Source organism: Boleophthalmus pectinirostris, unplaced genomic scaffold, assembly GCF_026225935.1.
Source record: "Boleophthalmus pectinirostris isolate CB_2022bp ecotype Guang Dong unplaced genomic scaffold, ASM2622593v1 HiC_scaffold_18, whole genome shotgun sequence".
NCBI classification, from domain to species: Eukaryota; Metazoa; Chordata; class Actinopteri; order Gobiiformes; family Gobiidae; genus Boleophthalmus; species Boleophthalmus pectinirostris.
In genome coordinates this window covers 45215671-45239551 of record NW_026571133.1, presented here as the reverse complement: position 1 = coordinate 45239551, position 23881 = coordinate 45215671, and the positions used below count along the sequence as shown (strand labels likewise).

General features: G+C 43.1%; 1 protein-coding gene across 1 annotated transcript; it reads right to left on the bottom strand.

The window, feature by feature from the left end:
* Positions 1-1109: 1109 nt before the first annotated feature.
* podxl (podocalyxin-like) lies at positions 1110-22711 on the bottom strand. The gene is made up of 6 exons (XM_055153911.1): positions 22653-22711; positions 18834-18857; positions 11359-11491; positions 9329-9375; positions 7945-8064; positions 1110-6204 (listed from the first exon to the last, which is right to left on the bottom strand). The coding sequence occupies exons 3-6, from the start codon at positions 11462-11464 to the stop codon at positions 6004-6006; spliced, it is 474 nt and encodes a 157-aa protein (XP_055009886.1). The 5' UTR covers positions 11465-11491; positions 18834-18857; positions 22653-22711; the 3' UTR covers positions 1110-6003.
* Between the last annotated feature and the right edge of the window lie 1170 nt (positions 22712-23881).

The window sequence follows — 23881 nt, the reverse complement described above, 5'->3', positions numbered from 1 at the left end:
ACACAAACTGGTGGACACTTCCTTATATCTGCAGGAGGAGCTAAATCACTGAAACTAACACACACTTGTTTACAGTTTCTGTTGGTTAGTTGGGTCTATTGACCTGTACAGGGTGTGGGGTCTAATTAACAGAACAATTCATGTCCATAATGGAGCTTCCACACCTCTGGACCTGACCTGACTACAACTTGTAGCCAGATCTACTGCTGTTGTTTTCTTGTTTGTTCTGGTTTAGGTTTGAGGATGGACGTGTAAATAGGAGACAGATGGTGTCTGAGTCCATTTCTGTTTAAAGATGGATTCTCTTTCTTAACAAAAATGGTTTCTTTCACTTTCCTCTCAAACCAATTTTTTCCTCTGGCTAAAATCTGTACCTCGCTGTCCTCAAATGAGTGACCCGAGACTTTTAAGTGGACGTCTTCAACCAAACTAACCTTTGTCCAGTCGACAAACTGAATTTTCTCCTCACTATCAGTGTTGATGTTTTGTCTGGAAAAGGGAAAAGGAGCAGAGAACAGAAGACGACTCTTCTTCTTTCTGCTCCTTTTCACTCATTTCTTGTGTGTTTGATGTTGTGACACTGTTGATGTCTTTTTATACTTTATGAATGAAAAAGGAGGGAGACCCAGGACACGCTGGAGGGACTGTGTCTCTGGGCTGGTCTGTGAAGGCATTGGGTTCCCCCTGGAGGAGCTGGAGGAAGTGTCTGGGGTGGAGGAAGTCTGGGAGTCCCTGCTTAGACTGATGCCCCCGCGACCCGACCCTGGATAAGCGGAAGAATATGGATGGATGAAATACATAAACAAATAAATAATAAAAAAAATAATATAAAAGAATCTTTAAAATCTCCAAAACTAAAGCAGCACAAACAAAACTTTTTGCTGCTCAAAGGACAGTTTTTGTGCAGGTTTGTGTTTGATGGGGCCGACTTCACACAGGGTCAAACCTCCAGTCTTGTTTGTGTGGATTTGTCGGCTCTACCGACACGTTTACGCAGAAGGCGACGTTCAGATCAGATCAGAGCTCTGTCCCAGCGGAGCTCCTGCCTCCCGTCCACTGCCGCTTATGTGTTTTACATTTATGACTTCTTTTATGACACTTAACGACACTTTTTATTCCATTTATTTGCAAATAATAAAAGTTTTTACAGTTTCCAGTGTGTCAGACCCCTGCTGTTCGCTGCGGAGCAAACGTTATAAATACCACACGTACGGCAACAACAACATTTGGACAAAAAAACACACAAAAGTGATTCTCAAAAACACAAACTCTTAAACGTGCTCAGATCATAGTGACAGTAAATACACAAGAGTGGTTTAAAATAAAGGGAAGTCTGGGTGTGATCCAGTGGACACTTCAGGGCTGAGTGTCAAAATAAACAAGTGACATTTTGGGCTGAAACTATTACAAAACATTACAAACATTTTCACAAATTTGAGAGAATTGTTTAAAGCAAAGTCCCATTTTAATGCGGGAAGTGTGTCTGTGTAAGGCTGCGATAACCATTCTTTTAGTAGTAGTTTAAAGGATTATTTCTAAACAAAATAAAGGGTAAAAAAAAAAGTTTCTTGTTTTTTATACTATTGATTTAAAAGGGTTAAACGCTGGAGTTGTGTTTTGTTCCATTCACACTTTTAACGCACAAACCCTGCAGATTTAGAATGAGTGGTAATAACTTTTTCTTGTTAAAATGTGTTAAAACTTAAATGTATTTGAACTCATTACCAGAAATACTTCACGCTTACGTCACAAAACTGGAAAACGTTTGGAAACATGCAGATGACGACTTCCTTTGGGCCCAATTTTCTTTCTTTTTTCCTTTTGCAAATTGCCGATTAATTTATGGATTATAATTTGTCAAAAAAGACGTCATTATAGTGTTCCCTTATGTTTGGCAGGTCAACAGTTCCAATCAGTTGTCTGTAAATGATGTTAAAGATCTGATTAGAGTCTCGTCCCTCATGTAAAGCTTTGGCAGGTTGTGAAGACGCTGCTGCTGAATCCAGGGTTTTATCTGTTTAACTACACCGGAAGTCGTCATCCGCATGTTTCCAGCGTTTTCCGGTAAGCGTGAATAAAGCATATTTGGTACCAAACTGAATAACAGTGTTGTAGTCAAGACTGGCACTAAACGAGACCAAGACCAGGACAAGACCACAGAGTCCAGAGACCAGGACAAGACCAAGACCTCTGAGAGTCGAGATATCAGTAAATCTATCTCCATTTGATCTGATTAATGTTTATTTAGGCTTAAAATAAGCCGAGCAAACTGCACTGCACTGAAACAGACTTAAGCACTCCTTTTTTGGATCCTCACCAATTCTTTAAGAGAACTTCCACTGGTACTTTTTAGAAAACACCTTCAAAGTTTCAAAGTAGGTTTTTTCAAGTTCATAACTTTTACAGTGACATTCTCTTATTGGTTTTCATTTACCAGCCATAATGAAATATGATCACACTCATCCAGTGTCAGACCTCGAGTCCGAGGCAAGACCAAGACCAAGAGCCTTCAAGACCGAGGCAAGACCAAGACCAACCTCCATCAAGACTGAGACAAGACCGAGTCCAACCTCCATCAAGACCGAGACTGAAAGGCTTCAAGACCGAGACAAGACCGAGACCGAGATTCTTCAAGACCGAGACAAGACTGAGACTGAGAGCCTTCAAGACCGAGACAAGACCGAGAGCCTTCAAGACCAAGACAAGACCGAGTCCAAGAGCCTTCAAGACCGAAATAAGAGTGAGTCCAAATGACCTTGAGTCGGAGACAAGACCAAGACCGTAAAAAAGCAGTCTCGAGGCCGGGTTCAAGTAGCCTGATTCGTCAGTCTGACCTGGCAGCATTAGAATTCGTTCACTCGACGGAATGTGGGAACTTTTTTTCATTTAACTGGCTGCTGCTATGTGGTTGTGATGTATGGAATGCACCGCTAACGGGTCTAACTGGTATGTTCAACTTTTCCCAAATCCCGTAGGAAGTAGGACAATAACTTTCCCCTTGAAAAAATTCTCTTTCATTCATTCATTCATTTTCTCTTTATTCCAGCTTTAAATCTTCGATCTCGGGAATTGTTGCCAACACAGAATGTCTGACTCTTCACTGATTGGCTGGTGCCCAAACTCGCACTTCCACTTGATTCCTGACCTAATCGCTGGACAGAAATGAAATTGAGCGGAGGCACTAGGTGGCGCCAGCGTGGATACGTTTCAAGTACTATGACACTACTGAATAATTTACAAATTTGAACGTGTTTTTCATTATACGTGTTATAAATGTGTCGACAGTGTAACGTGTATACCATCCTGACTTAAAAACTACATTTCTTTTTTGTGTTTCTATCTTTTTGAGTGAGTGTTCAGCTCCAGTCAAGTGAAGCTCATCGAGGCGGCAGTTATAAGAGCGAATCGTGATGTCCATTTATATAAACAATCTATAGTTTTTAATAGAACTTGACTCAAATTTTGAATAGTTTTGAATAATTTTTTCAGCCAGAATGTCACTTTTTCACTTTGATTCTGAGTCCTCGATATTTTCAACATTAAAAAATAAAAGTCAAACAAACTCCACCAGTGTTCACGACAAAAATAACATCTATAAACAAACATAATTTAAATGGCTGCTTTATCTGTGTTCTTATTTCTTCCCATGTGGGGCTCTGCACAGTCCAGAGCAATGGGACTCCACTACTCATTTGCCCAGTGACCAGAGGGTTACAGGTTCCAATCCCGCCCCAGCAGGTAGAAACTCCCCCTGCATCGCCCTGTTTGGTCACAGAAATGTAGCTGGTTGCATCAGGGAGGGCATCTGGTTTAAAACTCCAGTGATGTTACCAGGCGGTCCAGTGTTCTCAGTTTCAAACCACAAAAACAGTTTTGTCTTTTGAATAAATATGTTAGTAAGAAAAGGAGGTTTGTCTTAAAGGGCAAATGTCACACTATTTTCTTCTCTCAAAACCGAAAACACTCTGTTCCACCTTGTGATGTCATGTGGTAAAACAGGAAGTGCTCCATTGTGTTTTTAAACTCCCCACAGCGTCACTAGAATCATTTGGATCATTTCAGCTCTGGAGTTGCCAATCTCTACTGAACTAAAGGTAAAAAGAGCTGTTCATTTAAATACCACCACTTCATGACATCACAAGGTGGAACAGAGAATTTAGAGCTTTGGCAATGTAGTTGTTAATCCAACATGTATGAATGAAACAAACACAACTCCAGGTGTGTTTTGGAGGAGGAACATTAGAACATAGATCAGAAAATAGTGTAACACGGCCCCTTTAAAAAGACATCATCTGCAAAATCGACTTTTCAGAGCTGTCAGTCGTGTTCTGGTGGTTTACTCTCTTCATTATCATATAGGAGTATGTTTGAGTAATCTTGTTTTGTTCTGCATTTGAGGCTTGAGCATTCAAAAAAATTCAGTTTTCACCTACCCCCTATCTCCGCCCACAGCTCTGCACTCACTGTTTGTTATTTAGATCTCAAGTCAAACAGAAAGTGAAGTAATTTCTCAAAAATAAAAACATCAACGTGAAAATGTGTGAAATGGCCTTTTAGATCAATATTGTGGTTTAAAGTCATCAAAATGTGAAATAATTATGCTGCTCGTGCTAAACACTCCCCCTTCAGAGCACTATCACAACACACTCAGTGTGGATCCTGCTAATGAAACTCCTGCACGTCACATCAGGTTTGTGACACCACTGTCGACAGTGTGTCACGTTTTTGTTTATTTATGGAGGATTGTCGAGTGGGGCATGGGGGATGTAAGGCTGTGGGCGGAGCCTCATACAGACTAGTACTGCTAACCGTAAGGAGGGTCCCAGGAGAGATCACTAGATGACTCAAACATGCATGGATGACTCTAAGACCTCTTCAGATGTGTTTTTGATGAGGAGACGTTATAACATGATAGAAAGCTCCAAATGTCCATTTTTCAGAATCCTCCGTTTAAAGAAGTTTAAAGCTTTGACTGTTTCTAAAACACTGGGGTTCAGACCCTTCTCTGTCTATCGTCTACATCAGCCCAACAGCTGAACTCTCAAACATAACAGGCTTCACATGAGCCACACACACTCAGGCCAAGGCTTCACAACTGGCATGAGGGGGCGCTCCACAGAGAAACACCAAAATGAACAGTTCACAGATAAGGCGCTGATCTGTAAGTTTTTGGGACAAACAAAATCTATTTGTAATGAATAATTTATACATTTATCAAATGCCTAAGTCCCTTTGATGAAAATTAGGTTTATTCTGAAGGCACTGTGAGTCCTGATGGAAGTCCTGATGGAAGTCCATTCTGTCCTTTCTGCTGATTCACCAGTGAGTCCTGACGTCGACTCCACAGATGCACCAAAAAACATGAACACAAGAGTTTAAATGAGCTTAAATGATCTGAATTCAGATCCATCTTACTAAAGGGTTTGACCAGTGAAGCTTTATTAAAGCAATGTAATGTTTCATCTTAACCTCCAAGATGGACTCTCACATGTTGGTGTCACAAACTCATGAGAGTCCATCTTGGAGAGCGCCCCCCCGTGAGGTTCAAATCCACCCAGGTGCGAGTGGACTAATCACGTCAAAGGTAAAGCGTCCAAACAAACCAAAACAAACATGGCGACGCCAACAGACGTACTTCACTGACTGATGGACTGACTGCTTTGCTCCAGTACAGTGTGGTTGTTTTGAGCCAAAAGGCTCATAAGAACTTCAGCCAAATATTTGAATGATTTAGCGGTTTATACCAGAGAGCAGATTATCCCTGAGCTTTTAAACCTTGAATATACAATATTTTAGAAAGTCCATGTGGAAAATGAACGGGAAATGTACTTCCTGAACCAGGGCTATGTAATGACTTTGTTCAGAAAGTGTTGTTCTCATTTAAACTCTTGTAGTTTTTCATTGTTTGCAGTGCGAGTCTCACGCTGATGATGTCACTCCTCCTGGACGGTGAGCTCGTCCGTGTGCGGCGCTGACATCATCAGTGTGCGCCCGGCCCCGCCCTCACAGGTGTGTGTCCTCCTCGTCCGGGCCGTCGTCCTTCAGCAAGTTGTCCATGGGAACGATCCAGCTGTCGTTAAACTCGCCGTTCAGGTTCAACGCCATCTTCTTCTCCGGCTCCACCCCCTGCACCTCCATCACCTCCAGAGTCGGGTTGTCATGGTAACCGTTTTCCACCGCCTGCAGCTCGTCCGTCAGGGGCCGCTGGGGGCAGAGGGGACGGGTAATTAGACAAATTTTTTGCCCCGGTTTGGTCCTAGTTTAGACCTGGTTTAGTTCTGGTTTAGTCCTGGTTTAGACCAGGGTTAGTCCTGGTTTAGTCCTGGTTTAGACCATGTTTAGTCCGGGTTTAGACCTGGTTTAGTCCTGGTTTAGTCCTGGTTTAGACCAGGTTTAGTCCTGGTTTAGTCCTGGTTTAGTCCTGGTTTAGTCCTGGTTTAGTCTTGGTTTAGTCCTGGTTTAGACCTGGTTTAGACCTGGTTTAGTCCTGGTTTAGTCCTGGTTTAGACCTGGTTTAGACCTGGTTTAGTCCTGGTTTAGTCCTGGTTTAGACCTGGTTTAGTCCTGGTTTAGACCTGGTTTAGTCCTGGTTTAGACCTGGTTTAGACCTGGTTTAGACCTGGTCCAGTCCTGGTTTAGTCCTGGTTTAGTCCTGGTTTAGACCAGGTTTAGACCAGGTTTAGTCCTGGTTTAGTCCTGGTTTAGTCCTGGTTTAGTCTTGGTTTAGTCCTGGTTTAGACCTGGTTTAGACCTGGTTTAGACCAGGTTTAGACCAGGTTTAGTCCTGGTTTAGTCCTGGTTTAGTCCTGGTTTAGTCTTGGTTTAGTCTGGTTTAGTCCTGGTTTAGACCAGGTTTAGTCCTGGTTTAGTCCTGGTTTAGACCTGGTTTAGCCTGGTTTAGACCTGGTTTAGTCCTGGTTTAGACCTGGTTTAGACCTGGTTTAGACCTGGTTTCCTGGTTTAGTCCTGGTTTAGTCCTGGTTTAGTCCTGGTTTAGACCTGGTTTAGTCCTGGTTTAGTCCTGGTTTAGTCCTGGTTTAGACCTGGTCCAGTCCTGGTTTAGTCCTGGTTTAGTCCTGGTTTAGACCTGGTTTAGTCCTGGTTTAGTCCTGGTTTAGTCCTGGTTTAGACCTGGTTTAGACCTGGTTTAGTCCTGGTTTAGTCCTGGTTTAGTCCTGGTTTAGACCTGGTTTAGTCCTGGTCCAGTCCTGGTTTAGTCCTGGTTTAGACCTGGTTTAGTCCTGGTTTAGACCTGGTTTAGTCCTGGTTTAGACCTGGTTTAGACCTGGTTTAGACCTGGTTCAGTCCTGGTTTAGTCCTGGTTTAGACCTGGTTTAGTCCTGGTTTAGACCTGGTTTAGACCTGGTCCAGTCCTGGTTTAGTCCTGGTTTAGACCTGGTCCAGTCCTGGTTTAGTCCTGGTTTAGTCCTGGTTTAGACCAGGTTTAGTCCTGGTTTAGTCCTGGTTTAGTCCTGGTTTAGTCCTGGTTTAGTCCTGGTTTAGTCCTGGTTTAGACCTGGTTTAGACCAGGTTTAGACCAGGTTTAGTCCTGGTTTAGTCCTGGTTTAGTCCTGGTTTAGTCTTGGTTTAGTCCTGGTTTAGACCTGGTTTAGACCTGGTTTAGTCCTGGTTTAGTCCTGGTTTAGACCTGGTTTAGTCCTGGTTTAGACCTGGTTTAGTCCTGGTTTAGACCTGGTTTAGACCTGGTTTAGACCTGGTTTAGACCTGGTTTAGTCCTGGTTTAGACCTGGTTTAGTCCTGGTTTAGACCTGGTCCAGTCCTGGTTTAGTCCTGGTTTAGTCCTGGTTTAGACCTGGTCCAGTCTTGGTTTAGTCCTGGTTTAGTCCTGGTTTAGACCTGGTTTAGTCCTGGTTTAGTCCTGGTTTAGTCCTGGTTTAGTCCTGGTTTGGTCCTGGTTTTGTCCTGGTTTTGTCCTGGTCTTACCTGGGTCTCGCTGTAGGGCTTGCAGCGGTGGGACACACACAAGACGAAGACCACGAGCATGACCACCAGAGGGAGACACGTGCCCAAAATGATCATCAGGGTCATTTTATAATGCGACTTCTGCAAACAAACAACACACAAGAAAATAAACGACAAGAAACAGACTGTTCAGAGGAGAGAGGGAGAGACAGAGAAATGGAAGAGAGAGATACAGAGAGAGAGAGACAGAGAGAGAGATAGAGAGAGAGATAGTGAGTGACACATATATATATATATATATATATATATATATATATATATATATATATATATATATATATATATATATATATAACTGAAGTGGCTGATATCAAGAAATCCTACCAATGGCTTGAGAGGGCTGGTCTGAAGGACACACAGAGGCACTGATCCTGGCTGCTCAGGAGCAGGCCCTGGGCACTCGAGCAATAGAGGCCCAGATCTACCACACCAGACAAGACCCACGGTGTAGACTGTGCAAAGAGGCTCCTGAGACAGTCCAGCACAGAACTGCAGGGTGTAAGATGCTGGCAGGGAAAGCAAACATGGAGCGACATAACCAAGTGGCGGGCATAGTGTACAGAAACATCTGTGCAGAGTACGGGCTGGAAACCCCAGGATCAAGGTGGAAAACACCTCCAAAGGTTGTGGAGAATGACCGAGCCAAGATCCTGTGGGACTTCCAGATACAGACTGACAGGATGGTGATGAACCAACCAGACATAGTGGTGGTTGATAAGAAACAGAGCAGAGCCGTGGTGGTGGAACATCACAATACCAAGCGATGGTAATATCAGGAAAAAGGAACACGAGAAACTAGAGAAATACCAGGGGCTCAAGGAAGAGCTGGAGAGAGCCTGGAAAGTAAAGGCATCAGTGGTGCCTGTGGTGATCGGACACTCGGGGCTGTAACCCCCAAACTGGAAGAGTGGCTACAACAGATACCGGGAAAAACAACGGAACATCTCAGTCCAGAAAAGTGCAGTACTGGGAACAGCAAAGATACTGCGCAGAACTCACAAGCTCCCAGGCCTCTGGTAGACGACCCGAGCTCAATGAGGGTGAGAGACCAACCACCGTGGAAGGTGAGAAACACATTTTTATATATATATATATATATATATATATATATATATATATATATATATATATATATATATATATATATATATATATATATATATATACACATATATATATATATATAAGAGAGAGAGATACAGAGAGAGAGAGTGAGTGACAGATAGAGATAGAGATAGAGAGAGAGAGAGAGAGAGAGATATACAGAGAGAGAGATACAGAGAGAGAGAGTGAGTGACAGAGAGAGATAGAGAGAGATAGAGATAGAGAGAGAGAGAGAGCTGACCTGGGAGTGTATGTCTTCAGACACTTGGTTGATGATGGTGGGCTTCACTGGAGGAAACACAAACATGTGGGAGATTTGTGAGTTTAGTGAAAAATGTGAAACATCTTTGAAAATAAATTTTGCACAAGCTTCAACTTCAAGAAGCAGCACAAATAATTTTGATGCTAAAATGTCCACAACACCAAACCGTGTGGTCCAGTCCAGACTCTGGTTTACAGGCTGGAACTGAACTCATCACACATGTTCTCATCAAAAGATTTTTGGATCATTTAACTCTCTAGAGCAGATATAATAGATCGATACTTTGCAGGGAAATCTCGCTGGGGGTGTTCTACATGTATCTCTTTGGTGGAATGTTCAGCGGTTACCATGGTGACACAATGCACACAGCAGCAAACACTGTCTAAAAGATTGAACAGTGAAACTGAATGATTTCATTGTATTTACACGGCTGCAGTGACTGTTTCCTACGACGGAGTATAAGACTCAGATTCAAAAAAAAAATGATGCTGGCGCTACGAGAATAAAGTCATAATATTTCAACACTAAAGTTGTAATATTACGAGAATAAAGTCGAAGCCAGGAAAAGTCGTAATTTACGAGAATAAAGTCATAATATTACAAGAATAAAGTCAAAGTCAAAATAAAGTCGTAATATTATGAGAATAAAGTTACAATATTACGAGAATAAAGTCGTAATAAAATCAAAGTCAAAGTGAAAAATGCGGCAGAAGAACCTTCTCCATCCCTGTGTCATTCCTTCATTCGTTTTTCATCATAAAAAAAACTACTATTTTCTTCATTTGCACCTCCAGATTTAACCAGGACTAAACCAGGTCCTAGACCAGACCGGGACTGAGACCAGGACTTAGACCAGGACCAGACAAGGACTGAGACTGGGATCAGACCAGAACTGAGACCAGGATTGAGACCAGGACCAGGACTGAGACTGGGACTGAGGCCAGGACCAGACTGTGATACTGGGATTAGACCAGGACTGAGACCGGGACCAGACCAGGACTGAAAACGGTTTAGTCCTGATTCATTCCTGGTTCAGTCCTGGTTGAGTTCTGGTCGAGTCCTGGTTCAGTCCTGGTTGAGTTCTGGTCGAGTCCTGGTTCAGTCCTGGTTGAGTTCTGGTTGAGTCCTGGTTGAGTCCTGGTTGAGTCCTGGTTGAGTCCTGGTTGAGTCCTGGTTGAGTCCTGGTTGAGTCCTGGTTGAGTCCTGGTTGAGTCCTGGTTCAGTCCTGGCAGTCTGTATGTGCTGCAATAGTTCTGCATCGCATTTTAAGTCATGGAAACGCCGTTTCCCATTTCCATGACTTAAACCAGGACTAAACCAGGACAAAACCGTTTTCAGTCCTTGTCTGGTCCCAGTCTAGTTCTGGTCTCAATCCTGGTCTTAGTTCTGGTTTGGTTCTGGACCTGGTTTAGTCCTGGTTCAGTCAAATGAACAAATGATACACAGATTCTTCTCCTCCAGATTCTCCGCAGGGCACCAGCCTCATTCACACGTTCCGAGGAGCCTAAATTCTTGTAAAATTATGACTTTATTCTCCTAATTTTTTTGTTTATTTGTTTGTTTCAAATTGTCCATGAAAGGTCAAAATAGCATTATAGATGCAGCCTTGTAATAATGATGACCAAAAAAAAAAAAAAAAAAAGAAGACATGGCAGCCATGGAAATGCAGAAAGTGATGTGGCTCTGTGTCCTGGACCTGACACCAGGAAAGTCATGGGGCCACTGCAATTTTTTTGTTTTGTTTTGAGGCAATAAGGAGATTTTTTTGTTTACTTACAGACTTGATATTTTGCACTTTTGTAGCTAAGGCCCTAAATGAAACATGTTTTATGGATGTTATATATGTATGTTTTCATGTGTATTTCTGGTCCTGTAGCTTTTCTTACAGACACAACTACAGCAGCAGATGAAATAACAGGTTGTAGTGAAAAAAGAAGCTTCCATCATAAAGGGACACGTGGATCAGTCGCCGCGTCACTCACTGTTTTGATCACGTTGTGTGTTTGTACCTTTGCCTGAGATCTCTGCCGAGGTGAACTTCTTCTGGCCGTTGGACTCAGTGAACGTGAGGTTGCATTTCCCGTCCTCGTAATTCGTCATGAGCTGTTGGCACATCGCCACCAGGTCCTTGTCCACCCCGGGCTGAGCAGAACCACAACCACAATCACAACCAGAACCACAACCAGAACCACAACCAGAACCACAACCACAATCACAAACAGAACCACAACCAGAACCACAACCAGAACCACAACCAGAACCACAACCACAATCACAAACAGAACCACAACCAGAACCACAACCACAATCACAAACAGAACCACAACCAGAACCACAACCACAACCACAATCACAACCAGAACCACAACCACAACCAGAACCACAACCACAACCACAACCAGAACCACAACCAGAACCAGAACCACAACCAGAACCACAACCAGAACCACAACCAGAACCACAACCACAACCACAACCAGAACCACAAACCACAACCACAAAACCACAACCAGAACCAACAACACAATCACAAACAGAACCAGAACCACAACCAGAACCACAACCAGAACCACACCAGAACCACAACCACAACACAAACAGAACACAAACCAGAAACCACAACCAGAACCACAACCAGAACCACAACCACAATCACAAACAGAACCACAACCAGAACCACAACCAGAACCACCCAAGAACCACAACCACAACACAACCAGAAACCACAACCAGAACCACAACCAGAACCACAACCACAACCAGAACCACAACCAGAACCACAACCAGAACAACCACAACCAGAACCACAACCACAACCAGAACCACAACCAGAACCACAAACACAAACAGAACCACAACCAGAACCACAACCACAACAGAACCACAACCAGAACCACAACCACAACCACAACACAACCAGAACCACAACCACAACCACAACCACAACCAGAACCACAACCACAACCACAACCAGAACCAGAACCAGAACCAGAACCACAACCAGAACCAGAACCACAACCACAACCAGAACCACAACCAGAACCACAACCAGAACCAAACCAGACCACAACCAGAACCACAACCAGAACCACAGAACCACAACCACAACCACAACCAGAACCAGAACCACAACCAGAACCACAACCACAACCAGAACCACAACCAGAACCAGAACCAGAACCACAACCACAACCAGAACCACAACCAGAACCACAACCACAACCAGAACCACAACCAGAACCACAACCACAACCAGAACCACAACCAGAACCACAACCAGAACCACAACCAGAACCAGAACCAAACCACAACCACAACCAGAACCACAACCACAACCAGATGAGAACATACAAGAACATGGGGCACACAAGAGCAGACAGGAGCAGACAGGAGCAGACAGGAGCAGACAGGAGCAGACAGGAGCAGACAGGAGCAGGAGCAGGCAGACTGACAGGAGCAGACAGGAGCTGACAGGAGCAGACAGGAGCTGACAGGAGCAGACAGGAGCTGACAGGAGCAGACAGGAGCTGACAGGAGCAGACAGGAGCATTCTTCTGGCTTCTGATTGGCTGTTTCTCTTCAGTGGACATGATTCACAGAGGAGGGATCGAGGAAACAGGAGGAGGAGGTGAGTGAACAGAATCTGGACACGGCCATTGTTCCTCCCCGCTCGGACAGGAAGTGAAGGTCAGCCCTGCAGTGACCACTTCCTGTGGGTGAATGATGTTCTTCCTCACTTCCCTTGTGCATTCAGAGCGTCCTCTTTAGTCACCATGATGAGTTTATAAACATTTTTCACTTCTGTCTGAGATCAGAAAATAGAAACGATACGTCTTACCCGCTAACCGTCACGTTCCAAACAGGAAGTGAGCATGGGCGCGATTCAGCTCCATCAGCTCTGGCTCCCATTCACTTTTGATTGAAATACTGTGGCCTCTCTGTACCTGCTGCTGTGAACCTCGTCATTTTGGTCTTAAATATTGGTATTAACCTGCTCTACATGTGGCCACACGTCCTTCTCGAAGCCTGATCCCGTCCGAGCTCAGCAGGGCCGGGCCGGGTCAGGACTTGGATCTGAGACCGCTGGGCACAGTCCTGCATGGGTCCATCTCTGGAGACCGGCACCCGTCCGTTAACCCGTGATTATATCAAAGTTGAAACCGTACCCGCCCTGACCCGTTAACACTGCACCCTTTACCCGCCCGAGATAAATCGAGGTCAACCTATTAATGTGACAGCCCAATAGTCCAGGACTAAACCAGGATTAAACCAGAACTAAACCAGGATTAAACCAGGACTAAACCAGAACTAAACCAGGACTACACCAGGACTGGACCAGGACTAAACCAGGACTACACCAGCACTAAACCAGGACTACACCAGGACTAAACAAGGACTAAACCAGGACTGGACCAGGACTACACCAGGACTAAACCAAGACTATACCAGGACTGGACCAAGACTACACCAGGACTGGACCAAAACTACACCAGGACTAAACCTGGACTACACCAGGACTAAACCTGGACTACACCAGGACTACACAAGCACTAAAGCAGGACTGAACCAGGACCAAACCGGGTCTAAGACAGGACTTATTCAGGTCTAAACCAGGGAAGCAGCCACTGAACCAATCACCTCGACCGATGTAATAAAAACACTAAAGTTTCTCTCAGTCTGGTCCATCGTTCCAGGAATAGATGGGAAATGGAACTTGTTTTCAGGGCAACGGATATCTTGGATGTTTGTCGTACATGTTAATTTGTGTGTAATCACTATCTGCATACCCCCCATAAAATTCCAAAACGTTAAAACCCGCCCATTTGTGGGTACCCTCCGGCCCGGTGCAAGACTCTGCTGGGAAAATCAGGTGCCACAGGGGGGCGCCAGTCATTGTGTCCGTAGGCAAGGCACTTCACCCACATTGCGTAGTATGAAGTGGTGTGTGTGTGAGTGTGTGTGAGAGTGTTGTTGGTGGTGGTGGGAGGGCCTGATGGTGCAGAGTGGCAGCCGTGCTTCTGTCAGTCTGTCCCAGGGCAGCTGTGGCTACAATAATAGTTTACACCAGTGGATCTGGGGTGAATGAATAATGATCTGTAAAGTGTCTTTGAGAAAAACACGATATAAACCTGCTGTTTTCATTTTGCTTTTTTGTTCCTAAATTAATTCCGGTTCCTAATCTGTACCAAATTCACTCCTGTAACCTAAGGCCTCGATGAGCTTCATTTGACTGGAGCTGAACGCAGTGGGTGACGTCACACTCACTTACTTCACTTTTTTATACAGTACAATACATGTTACTTGTTATAGAATGTTCCCTATTATGGCTTTAAAGTTATTGCCATGGAGACAAGCAGGTGCCACCAGGCCAAGTTACAGGTCAGATCTGTGGAGGTGGATTTTTGAGCAACTAAAACTCTTTATTGTTGATTAAATGCACATTAGACACGTTTAAGTGTCTTTGAGTGAAAATGGTATATTGAATGTATTTATTATTATTATTATTATTACAGTTAACAACAACTAGCATGCTAACACGTACTTAATTTAATCTATTTGGTTTATTTAACAGGGACAGTGTACATTAATCAGCATTTCTGTAAATGTACTAGAATTAGTTAGAGAGGCTTTTTCACCTGTAGTCCCTGGACAGATGGTAAACATGGTCACCCTAAATCAGAATTATATAAAAAGTGCACTTCCTGATTATCTGACAATAAACTGCTTTTAGATTGAGACAGTACACAGCGGACTGATTTTGACCTCAAGAGCTGCTTTTACAATATATCTGTCACATTTTACTCAAAAACAATAAGAAATCATCTGAAAAAAAAAAAATAATAATAATAATCTGAAATGTAAAACAGGAGCAGTCAAAAATAGATTCTGAGTTGGAGTCCAGAATCTTTTTTTGCAGTGAGAGGAGCTGAGGAGGGCTGGGAACACAGGAAGCGGCTCAAACACAGGAAGCCCCTCCCCTTTAGAGAACGCAGACCCTGTACTTCCTGGTTCTGTTTCCATGGCGACGAGGGCCAGACCCAGGTCTTCCTAAAGGAGCCCTCCAGGACCCGGGGAAGCACCTGGACCTGTCTCCAGATCTGAACCAGATCATCACAACTAAACTGCCACGGCCCTCATTAAAGTAGTGTGTGTAGTGTGTGTGTAGTGTGTATAGTGTGTGTAGTGTGTGTGTTGTGTGTAGTATGTGTAGTGTGTGTGTGTAGTGTGTGTGTAGTGTGTGTTGTATGTGTAGTGTGTATAGTGTGTGTGTTGTGTGTAGTATGTGTAGTGTGTGTGTGTAGTGTGTGTGTAGTGTGTGTGTGTGTATGTGTGTGTAGTGTGTGTGTAGTGTGTGTAGTGTGTGTGTGTGTAGTGTGTGTAATAGTGTGTGTAGTGTGTATGTAGTGTGTAGTGTGTGTAGTGTGTGTGTATAGTGTGTGTAGTAGTGTGTATAGTGTGTGTAGTGTGTGTATAGTGTGTGTGTAGTGTGTATAGTGTGTGTAGTGTGTGTAATGTGTGTGTAGTGTGTGTAGTGTGTGTGTGTGTGTGTGTTGTGTAGTGTGTGTAGTGTAGTGTGTGTAGTGTGTGTGTGTAGTGTGTGTGTAGTGGTGTGTAGTGTGTATAGTGTGTGTAGTGTGTGTAGTGTGTGTAGTGTGTATAGTGTGTGTGTGTAGTGTGTGTAGTGTGTGTGTAGTGTGTGTGTATAGTGTGTATGTGTGTGTAGTGTGTGTAGTGTGTATAGTGTGTGTAGTGTGTGTGTAGTGTGTATAGTGTGTATAGTGTGTGTGTGTGTAGTGTGTGTGTGTGTGTGTAGTGTGTTAGTGTGTAGTGTGTAGTGTGTGTATAGTGTGTGTAGTGTGTGTAGTAGTGTGTAGTAGTGTGTGTAGTGTGTGTGTAGTGTGTAGTGTGTAGTGTGTGTAGTGTGTGTATAGTGTGTATAGTGTGTGTAGTGTGTGTGTGTGTAGTGTGTGTGTAGTAGTGTGTGTAGTAGTGTGTGTAGTGTGTGTGTAGTGTGTATAGTGTGTGTAGTGTGTGTATAGTGTGTGTAGTGTGTGTAGTGTGTGTGTAGTGTGTATAGTGTGTATAGTGTGTGTAGTGTGTGTGTAGTGTGTATAGTGTGTATAGTGTGTATAGTGTGTATAGTGTGTGTATAGTGTGTGTGTGTAGTGTGTATAGTGTGTGTAGTGTGTGTAGTGTGTGTGTAGTGTGTATAGTGTGTATAGTGTGTGTAGTAGTGTGTGTAGTGTGTGTGTAGTGTGTATAGTGTGTATAGTGTGTGTAGTGTGTGTATAGTGTGTGTAGTGTGTGTGTAGTGTGTATAGTGTGTGTAGTGTGTGTAGTGTGTGTAGTGTGTAGTGTGTATAGTGTGTGTAGTGTGTGTGTAGTGTGTGTAGTGTGTGTGTGTGTAGTGTGTGTGTGTGTAGTGTGTGTATAGTGTGTGTGTAGTGTGTAGTGTGTGTAGTGTGTGTGTAGAGTGTGTAGTGTGTGTGTAGTGTGTATAGTGTGTGTGTAGTGTGTGTAGTGTGTATAGTGTGTATAGTGTGTGTAGTGTGTGTAGTGTGTGTAGTGTGTGTAGTGTGTGTGTAGTGTGTGTAGTGTGTGTGTGTATAGTGTGTGTAGTGTGTAGTGTGTAGTGTGTAGTGTGTGTAGTGTGTGTATAGTGTGTGTAGTGTGTGTGTGTGTGTGTGTGTAGTGTGTGTAGTGTGTGTGTAGTGTGTAGTAGTGTGTGTGTAGTGTGTATAGTGTGTATAGTGTGTGTAGTGTGTATAGTGTGTGGTCCTGCACCAGGTCAGGTCAGAGTCCTGCACCAGGTCAGGTACCCGCACACTTAAGAGAGAGAACCCTGAGCACGAGCACATGGAGCAGAGTGTCCGTAAAGTGTGATCAGGTGACGGCCGCACTTAACGGTTCCGGGCAGGTGCGCGTCTCTAAAAATGGACCCGTGCAGGACTCTGGGTTGGGTCATGTTGGTCATGTGTAATCGTTTAGTACTGCGGTGGTTCATTTTTGCGGTTACTGCGACAGCCCTATTAGAACATGATTAAACGTTGACATGAATCAGTTTTGCGTGACACAGGACGTTTAAATAAATCTATAGAATGACGTCATAGAGGGTGGGGTCTGTAGAACTTTACGGGAGATTCACTGTTTTTAAACAAATCTCCAAACTTCTGATCCACAAATGTTTCTTCTTCTCCTTATTTGTTTGGCATCAGCTCCACAAACTCGTCACGTGAATTTTCTGGTGTAAAGTCTTTTCACCTGAAACACTCTCGCCTTTGGGCTTGAATAACAACTGCACTTCCTGAAGCTGTTGTGAAAACATCATGTGACTTTAGTTTCTCCTGACAGAGAAGACCAGGACTAAACCAGGACTAAACCAGGACTAAACCAGGACTAAACCAGGACTAAACCAAGACTAAACCAGGTTTAAACAAGCACTAAACCAGGACTAAACCAGGACTAAAGCAGGACTAAACCAGGTTTAAACAAGGACTAAACCAGGACTAAAGCAGGACTAAACCAGGACAAAACCAGGACTAAACCAAAACTAAACCAGGACTAAACCAGGTCTAAACCAGGACTAAACCAGGTCTAAACCAGGTCTAAACCAGGTAAACCAGGACTAAACCAGGTCTAAACCAGGACTAAACCAGATCTAAACCAGGTCTAAACCAGGACTAAACCAGGTCTAAACCAGGACTAAACCAGATATAAACCAGGTCTAAACAAGGACTAAACCAGGTCTAAACCAGGTCTAAACAAGGACTAAACCAGGACTAAACAAGGACTAAACCAGGACTAAACCAGGACTAAACCAGGTCTAAACCAGGTCTAAACCAGGACTAAACCAGGACTAAACCAGGTCTAAACCAGGTCTAAACAAGGACTAAACCAGGTCTAAACCAGGTCTAAACAAGGACTAAACCAGGACTAAAGAAGGACTAAACCAGGACTAAACCAGGACTAAACCTTTTCACCTTTAAACAGCCTATACTCAATTTTCCTCCATGTATTTGAGCTAAATGTGTCGTAGTACAGATGTCTTGTATAAGCAGCTCCTGAGGTCAGAATAAGTCCTCTGTGAACTGTCAGCATGTAATCATAAAGCTTTTATTGCACGTTAGCATGCTAGTTGTTGTTTTACAGTGACTGCAAAACTCCGCTCTGGTCTGAGAGTTGTGAAAAATGCTTTTAAATGCATCATGGTGAGCAGTGTTGGGGAGTAACAGATTACATGTACCATCTTAAATCTTAAATGTAATGATCTAAGCAGTGTTTTGGTCAAATGAGTCGTCCAGCTTGTCACAGGCACTTTAAAGGCTCTATAAAAAGCAGTGTATGTGGGTGGAGCGGGGTTTAAGGCGGCGCTGTTTTTTAAGGTGGAGCGGAGAGGAAGGAAGAGGACAATAGGAGCAGAGTCACAGGAAGAGGAACATAAAGGGAAGTTCAATAATAGATCTACGACAAGAGAAAGTCCTACCTGAACACCACTGTTCAGCCAGTACTGTAAAACAAACACACACAGTCAAGGAATAAAGTTAGTCACACAAAACGACAAACAACACTTCAGTTATTCCACAGATTGAAGGGGTTTAGGCTGAAGCTTTGCACTTATTTTCCTTTTCCTCTCAACATATAGAACATAGAACATGACACAACAGTAAAAACTCTTGAAAGACCCACATTACACTGTTTTGTTTTGTTTTTAAATCTATGTTATAATGTAGTTTCCTCATCACAACCAGACCTGGAGTTATGTTTTGTTTCATTCGCACACATTTAACACACACATTTTTTACTTTTTTTTCCCTCAAACTGAAAACACTGTGTTCCTCTTTCTGATGTGATTAAGTGGTATTACAGGAAATGGAGGTCAATTGAGGCTCAAAATAGCAGTTAAAGGTTGTATGAAGGATTTTTTTTAGTTTCAAATTGTCAATGAATGTGCCAAAACCAAACAAAACCTAACTGACTCTGCGGTGCGCTGGGATTACATGGTTTACTTGTGCCTCTCATGAATTCCACTTACGTAAGACGCCGTTGACTCGACCAATAGGCAGGTTTCATTGTTGACAAAAGCGTGCGTTGCATGCTGGGAATTATTTTGGTCGGCGGCAAGAAACACTAATTCAACATGACGGACGGAGTGAGAAAGCACGTAAAGGGTATTGATCCTGGTTATTTATCCACTCTAACGGCAGAGGACCCAAGACCATTTGACCAGAAATTGGTCATAAGCATCGACAGACGACAAATCACCCTTTTCAACCCCGACAAAAGGTGGACCAAACCAAATTTCTGGTCTGAATCGCCAACTACCTGGACAAATATTCACTTGGGCGACATCCACAATGACTTGGTGGAAACTCCTGGGCCATTCACAGCAGAAAAGATGAAAACCTCCAAGAGTCTGGATGTGTTGTTGAACTTGTTGGAGTCCACGGTTTGTTAGGATCTTCTACGTTTGCTCTGTGGATGTTTGAAAGTCGTTTAATTCACCGTTAGTGGTTCTTTTCACTCAGAATACGAAAAAGACATTTTCCTTCTTCCGTGTTTCTTTTTGTGCATCTGATAATGCAGCAGGAATTTACCATTATCGGGGATAAATACGCGAGTTTACGCACTGTGTTTGACCACTATCCTGTTTCTTGCCTCTGACCAAAATATTTCCCAGCATGCAACGCAGGCTTTTAATAACAATGACGTCAGCTGAAACTCGACTATACAGTGGTTCTTGGCGGCTTTTTCAAACTGCAGCTTCTTTGCAGGTAGCACAGAGTTTGTTGCAGTGGCAGAAAAGAATCTACGACCCCCAATTTACACCAAAGCAGTAACAGTGTAAGCACAGCAGTACAACAGACGAGCAGCACACACGCAGGTTTGGTTTTCCATTTTAACCGCTTGAACAGTTTACAGCAGCAGTGTCGTACGCGCGTCCAACGGCAGTCATTAAGCTACACTAAATTAGGTTGGAGTTCTAATTTTGCAGCGTCAGAGCGTCTCCAGGTTTTATCAGGGGAAAGACAGGAAATAATCACACGGTGTCAAAATAAACTTCTGATGCTCTTACAAAATACGTTCAGCAAAACCACTAGTCGTGTAAACACCGAGCGTCGCATCAGGAGCTCAGGGAACGACTCATGATGGACACAGAAAGTTTACAGCCGTGGAGGATAAATATAAAATACTTTACGACATCAGACAGAAACTTTACAAGAACAACTCATGAAGGAAAAGGCACGAGGAGCAATGACCAAAGTGAAATGGAGAGATTTGAGCAAAACAGATTATCATTATTGCTACAAAACATCATTGTCTCTTTTGTCAACTTTTGTTTTGTGATTTAAAACAGAATTCATCCAATCAACAATCAGTGATGGGGAGTAACAGATTACATGTACCAGAGTTATGTAATCAGAGTACAAATTTTGAGTAACTGTATTCAGTTACAGTTACTGTTTAATAAATGGATTACACAGAGGTATTTTCCTGTTTTCACATTTTGGGCTATATCCCTTTTTTTTTCTTTTTTGGCAATTCCACTCATTGCCAGACACTAAACTAGGTCCAAACCAGGTCTAAACCCAGGTCCAAACCAGGTCTAATTCTGGTCTAAACCTGGTCTAAACCAGGTCTAAACCTGGTCTAAACCAGGTCTAAACCAGATCTAAACTATGTCTCAAACAGGATTTAACAGGACTAAATCATGCTGTGTAGACAGTGTCTCCTCTTCTTCTTCTATCAGTAATATTTTTAATTTGGTTCAGTAAAGTCTGGGCTTTTTATTTTCTTTTATCAGACAAAACATCTTATGTGAAGATTTCCTCATCTTTGCTTCTCTACAGCAAATCAAATCAACTAATCCAAAGTATTCAGATTATGTTACTCACCTTAAGTAACTTAATGGGTTATGTTACAAACTACATTTTGGGGTATGTAATCTGTAATCTGTAGGGGATTACATTTTAAAAGTCACCTTCCCAACACAGTCAACAATGAATACATAAACAATATAAAAAGTTTAGTGTTTAAACATGAGAATCCACAGAGGCTGGAGTCGCAGGAGCAGCTCTGTGTCTCTGGTGTAAACTCTGCTGAAGTTATGTGCTTCTAATGCTCCTGGTGTGAATTCAGGGTTACCCGCAAAAGAAAGTCTGTTTTTGAGGTCGCTGAAAGAAGAAGAGAAGCGGAAAAAGAGCGAGGCCAAACTGAGGTGATTCTTGGAGATTCCTTCCAGCGATGGAGCGACTGAAGCAGACGAAGGCTCTAAAGACTGAAACGTTGGTCGCTAAATGACTTCTGGACAGGAAACTTCAACAGCATTTGTTCAGCGACTGTGAACGCACAGCGGCTGTAAACAAACATGATTTCTAACGTAATGAGGAAGTAGCATGCATGAGTAACATTTGAAAAAGGACAAACAGTTGCTGTATTTCACTTTCCTTGGAAAATCCTCTATACAACCTTTAACTACAGCTTCATGACATCACAAGGTGGAACAGAGCATTTTGAGCTTTGGAGATGTAGACAGACTAATAATAATGAATTACTCAAACGTGAATAAAACAGAACACAAGTCCAGGTGTGTTTTGGAGGAGGGAACAACATTAGAACATGACATGGTTCGTTTTGTGTAATATAGGCTCTTTAGCATTTTTATTTTCATCTCAAATTTCCCATAATATCTGAAATGATACAGTCAGAGTTAGATCATGATTGATTGTTAATGTAGCCCATCTATATATTATGGATGAAATGTTAAATGATATATTATTTATCAATTACAGTATATGCACTGCTAATGTATTAAATTTGAATGTAATTAAAATACACTGTAGCATCGAGAGCAGACAGGAGATGGGTGGTGATGATAGTTGGGGGTCCAGCAATAAAAGTAGGTCAGACACGCCCATCCAGTGTTGGGAGTGTGGCCTGCGCTCAGGTGTTGTAGCCCTGCGTGCCTCCAATGTATTGAACTGCTTGGATAAAATAAAAGTTGCAAAACTGAACCACTGGCCTGGATTATTTAAGAGTGCAACATTAACATTTCTGGTTTAAATAGTAAATTAAAATACAGATAATACAGTACAATATTTTGAATGAATTGATTTCCTTTTTAAAGAGGGGGTATTTTACTTTTCTGGGGTATTAACTGTTAACACACATAGATCACCAGGAGTCTAAAACCTCTTCAGGCAGGTTTGTGATGAAGAAACAACATTTAAACATGGGAGAAAGTTACAAAAAGTGGAGTTTGACAGTAGCCTCTCTTTAACACTGTTTATAAAAATTATCTTACTGAGAACGTCAGAAAGACGGGTGGAGAAACTGTGGTCACTGTGGGCAGTGTGGTCTGGACACTGGGTCAGGACTCTGGACTCGTGGGGATTTGGACTGGTCCCTGTGCCGCGGGTCGGCGCTGTGGTGGCTTTAGTGGAGATCTGAGGGGCGGAGGTCCTTGGAGACGCTGTGACACTGCCGTTCTGGTGCGGGGTGGTCGGTTGTGCTGCTGTCGTCCCAACAGCTGAAACAGGTACAGGGAAATCATATTTACTTAAAACCCATTCACAGGTAATCCAATGCTAACTGTAGGCACTGCTCTGTCTGAAGCATTGTTAGGCTACATTCAGACTGCAGGGCTTAATGCTCAATTCGGATTTTTTTTTTTGGTGAAATCCAATGTTTTTGTGAGGTCGTTCACATTTCCAATTAAATGTGACTTGTATGTGATCTCCAGTGTGAACATTAAACGTCCCAAAAGTGTCCCACATGTGCACTGGAGACACGACGACGTCAACCTCAGTGAGCGTCTCTGTGTTTACAGAAGTTGTCCAAACATGGACGCAGCATCGAGCATCTGGAGATTTTAAAGTTCCTCTCGTACCGGAGCCAGAACATGAACAACTTACTTGTTTTAAGGAGGAGATTGAGAACGAGAAGGACGAGGTTTTTGGTCGTGGTGTTTTGTGGGACAGTCCATTGAAAGGAACGTGTGGATGTGGAGACGGAGCCAAGAGTGGTGAGTGGTGATGTGCTTCACGTCAGTGACACGGAGTTCATTAACAATTTTCGTATGACAAGAAGAACATTTGTGTACATTTGTGTCTTGTTGATAACGTGTAGGTGGATGAATGCGCTTTGGCCGTTCAGACTGAAGTCGCATGTCAAAAGATCAGATATGTATCGGTTTTAGGAGCACATATCCAAGGCTACGTTCACACTCCAGCCTGAAGTGACCCAAATCGGATTTTTTGGCCCATATGTGACCTGTATCTGATCTTTTAATGACAGTCTGAATGACACAGATCCGATGTTTTCAAAGGCGACCCAGGACACTTCGATATGTCTGATATCTGATCTTTTGACATGTGACTTCAGTGTGAACGGCCAAAGTGCATTCATCCACCTACACGTTATCAACAAGACACAAACGTCACTATTCTGTGCTGAAGTAGGTGAAAATTGTTAATGAACTCCGTGTCACTGAAGTGAAGCACATCACCACTCACCACTCTTGTTTACGTCTCC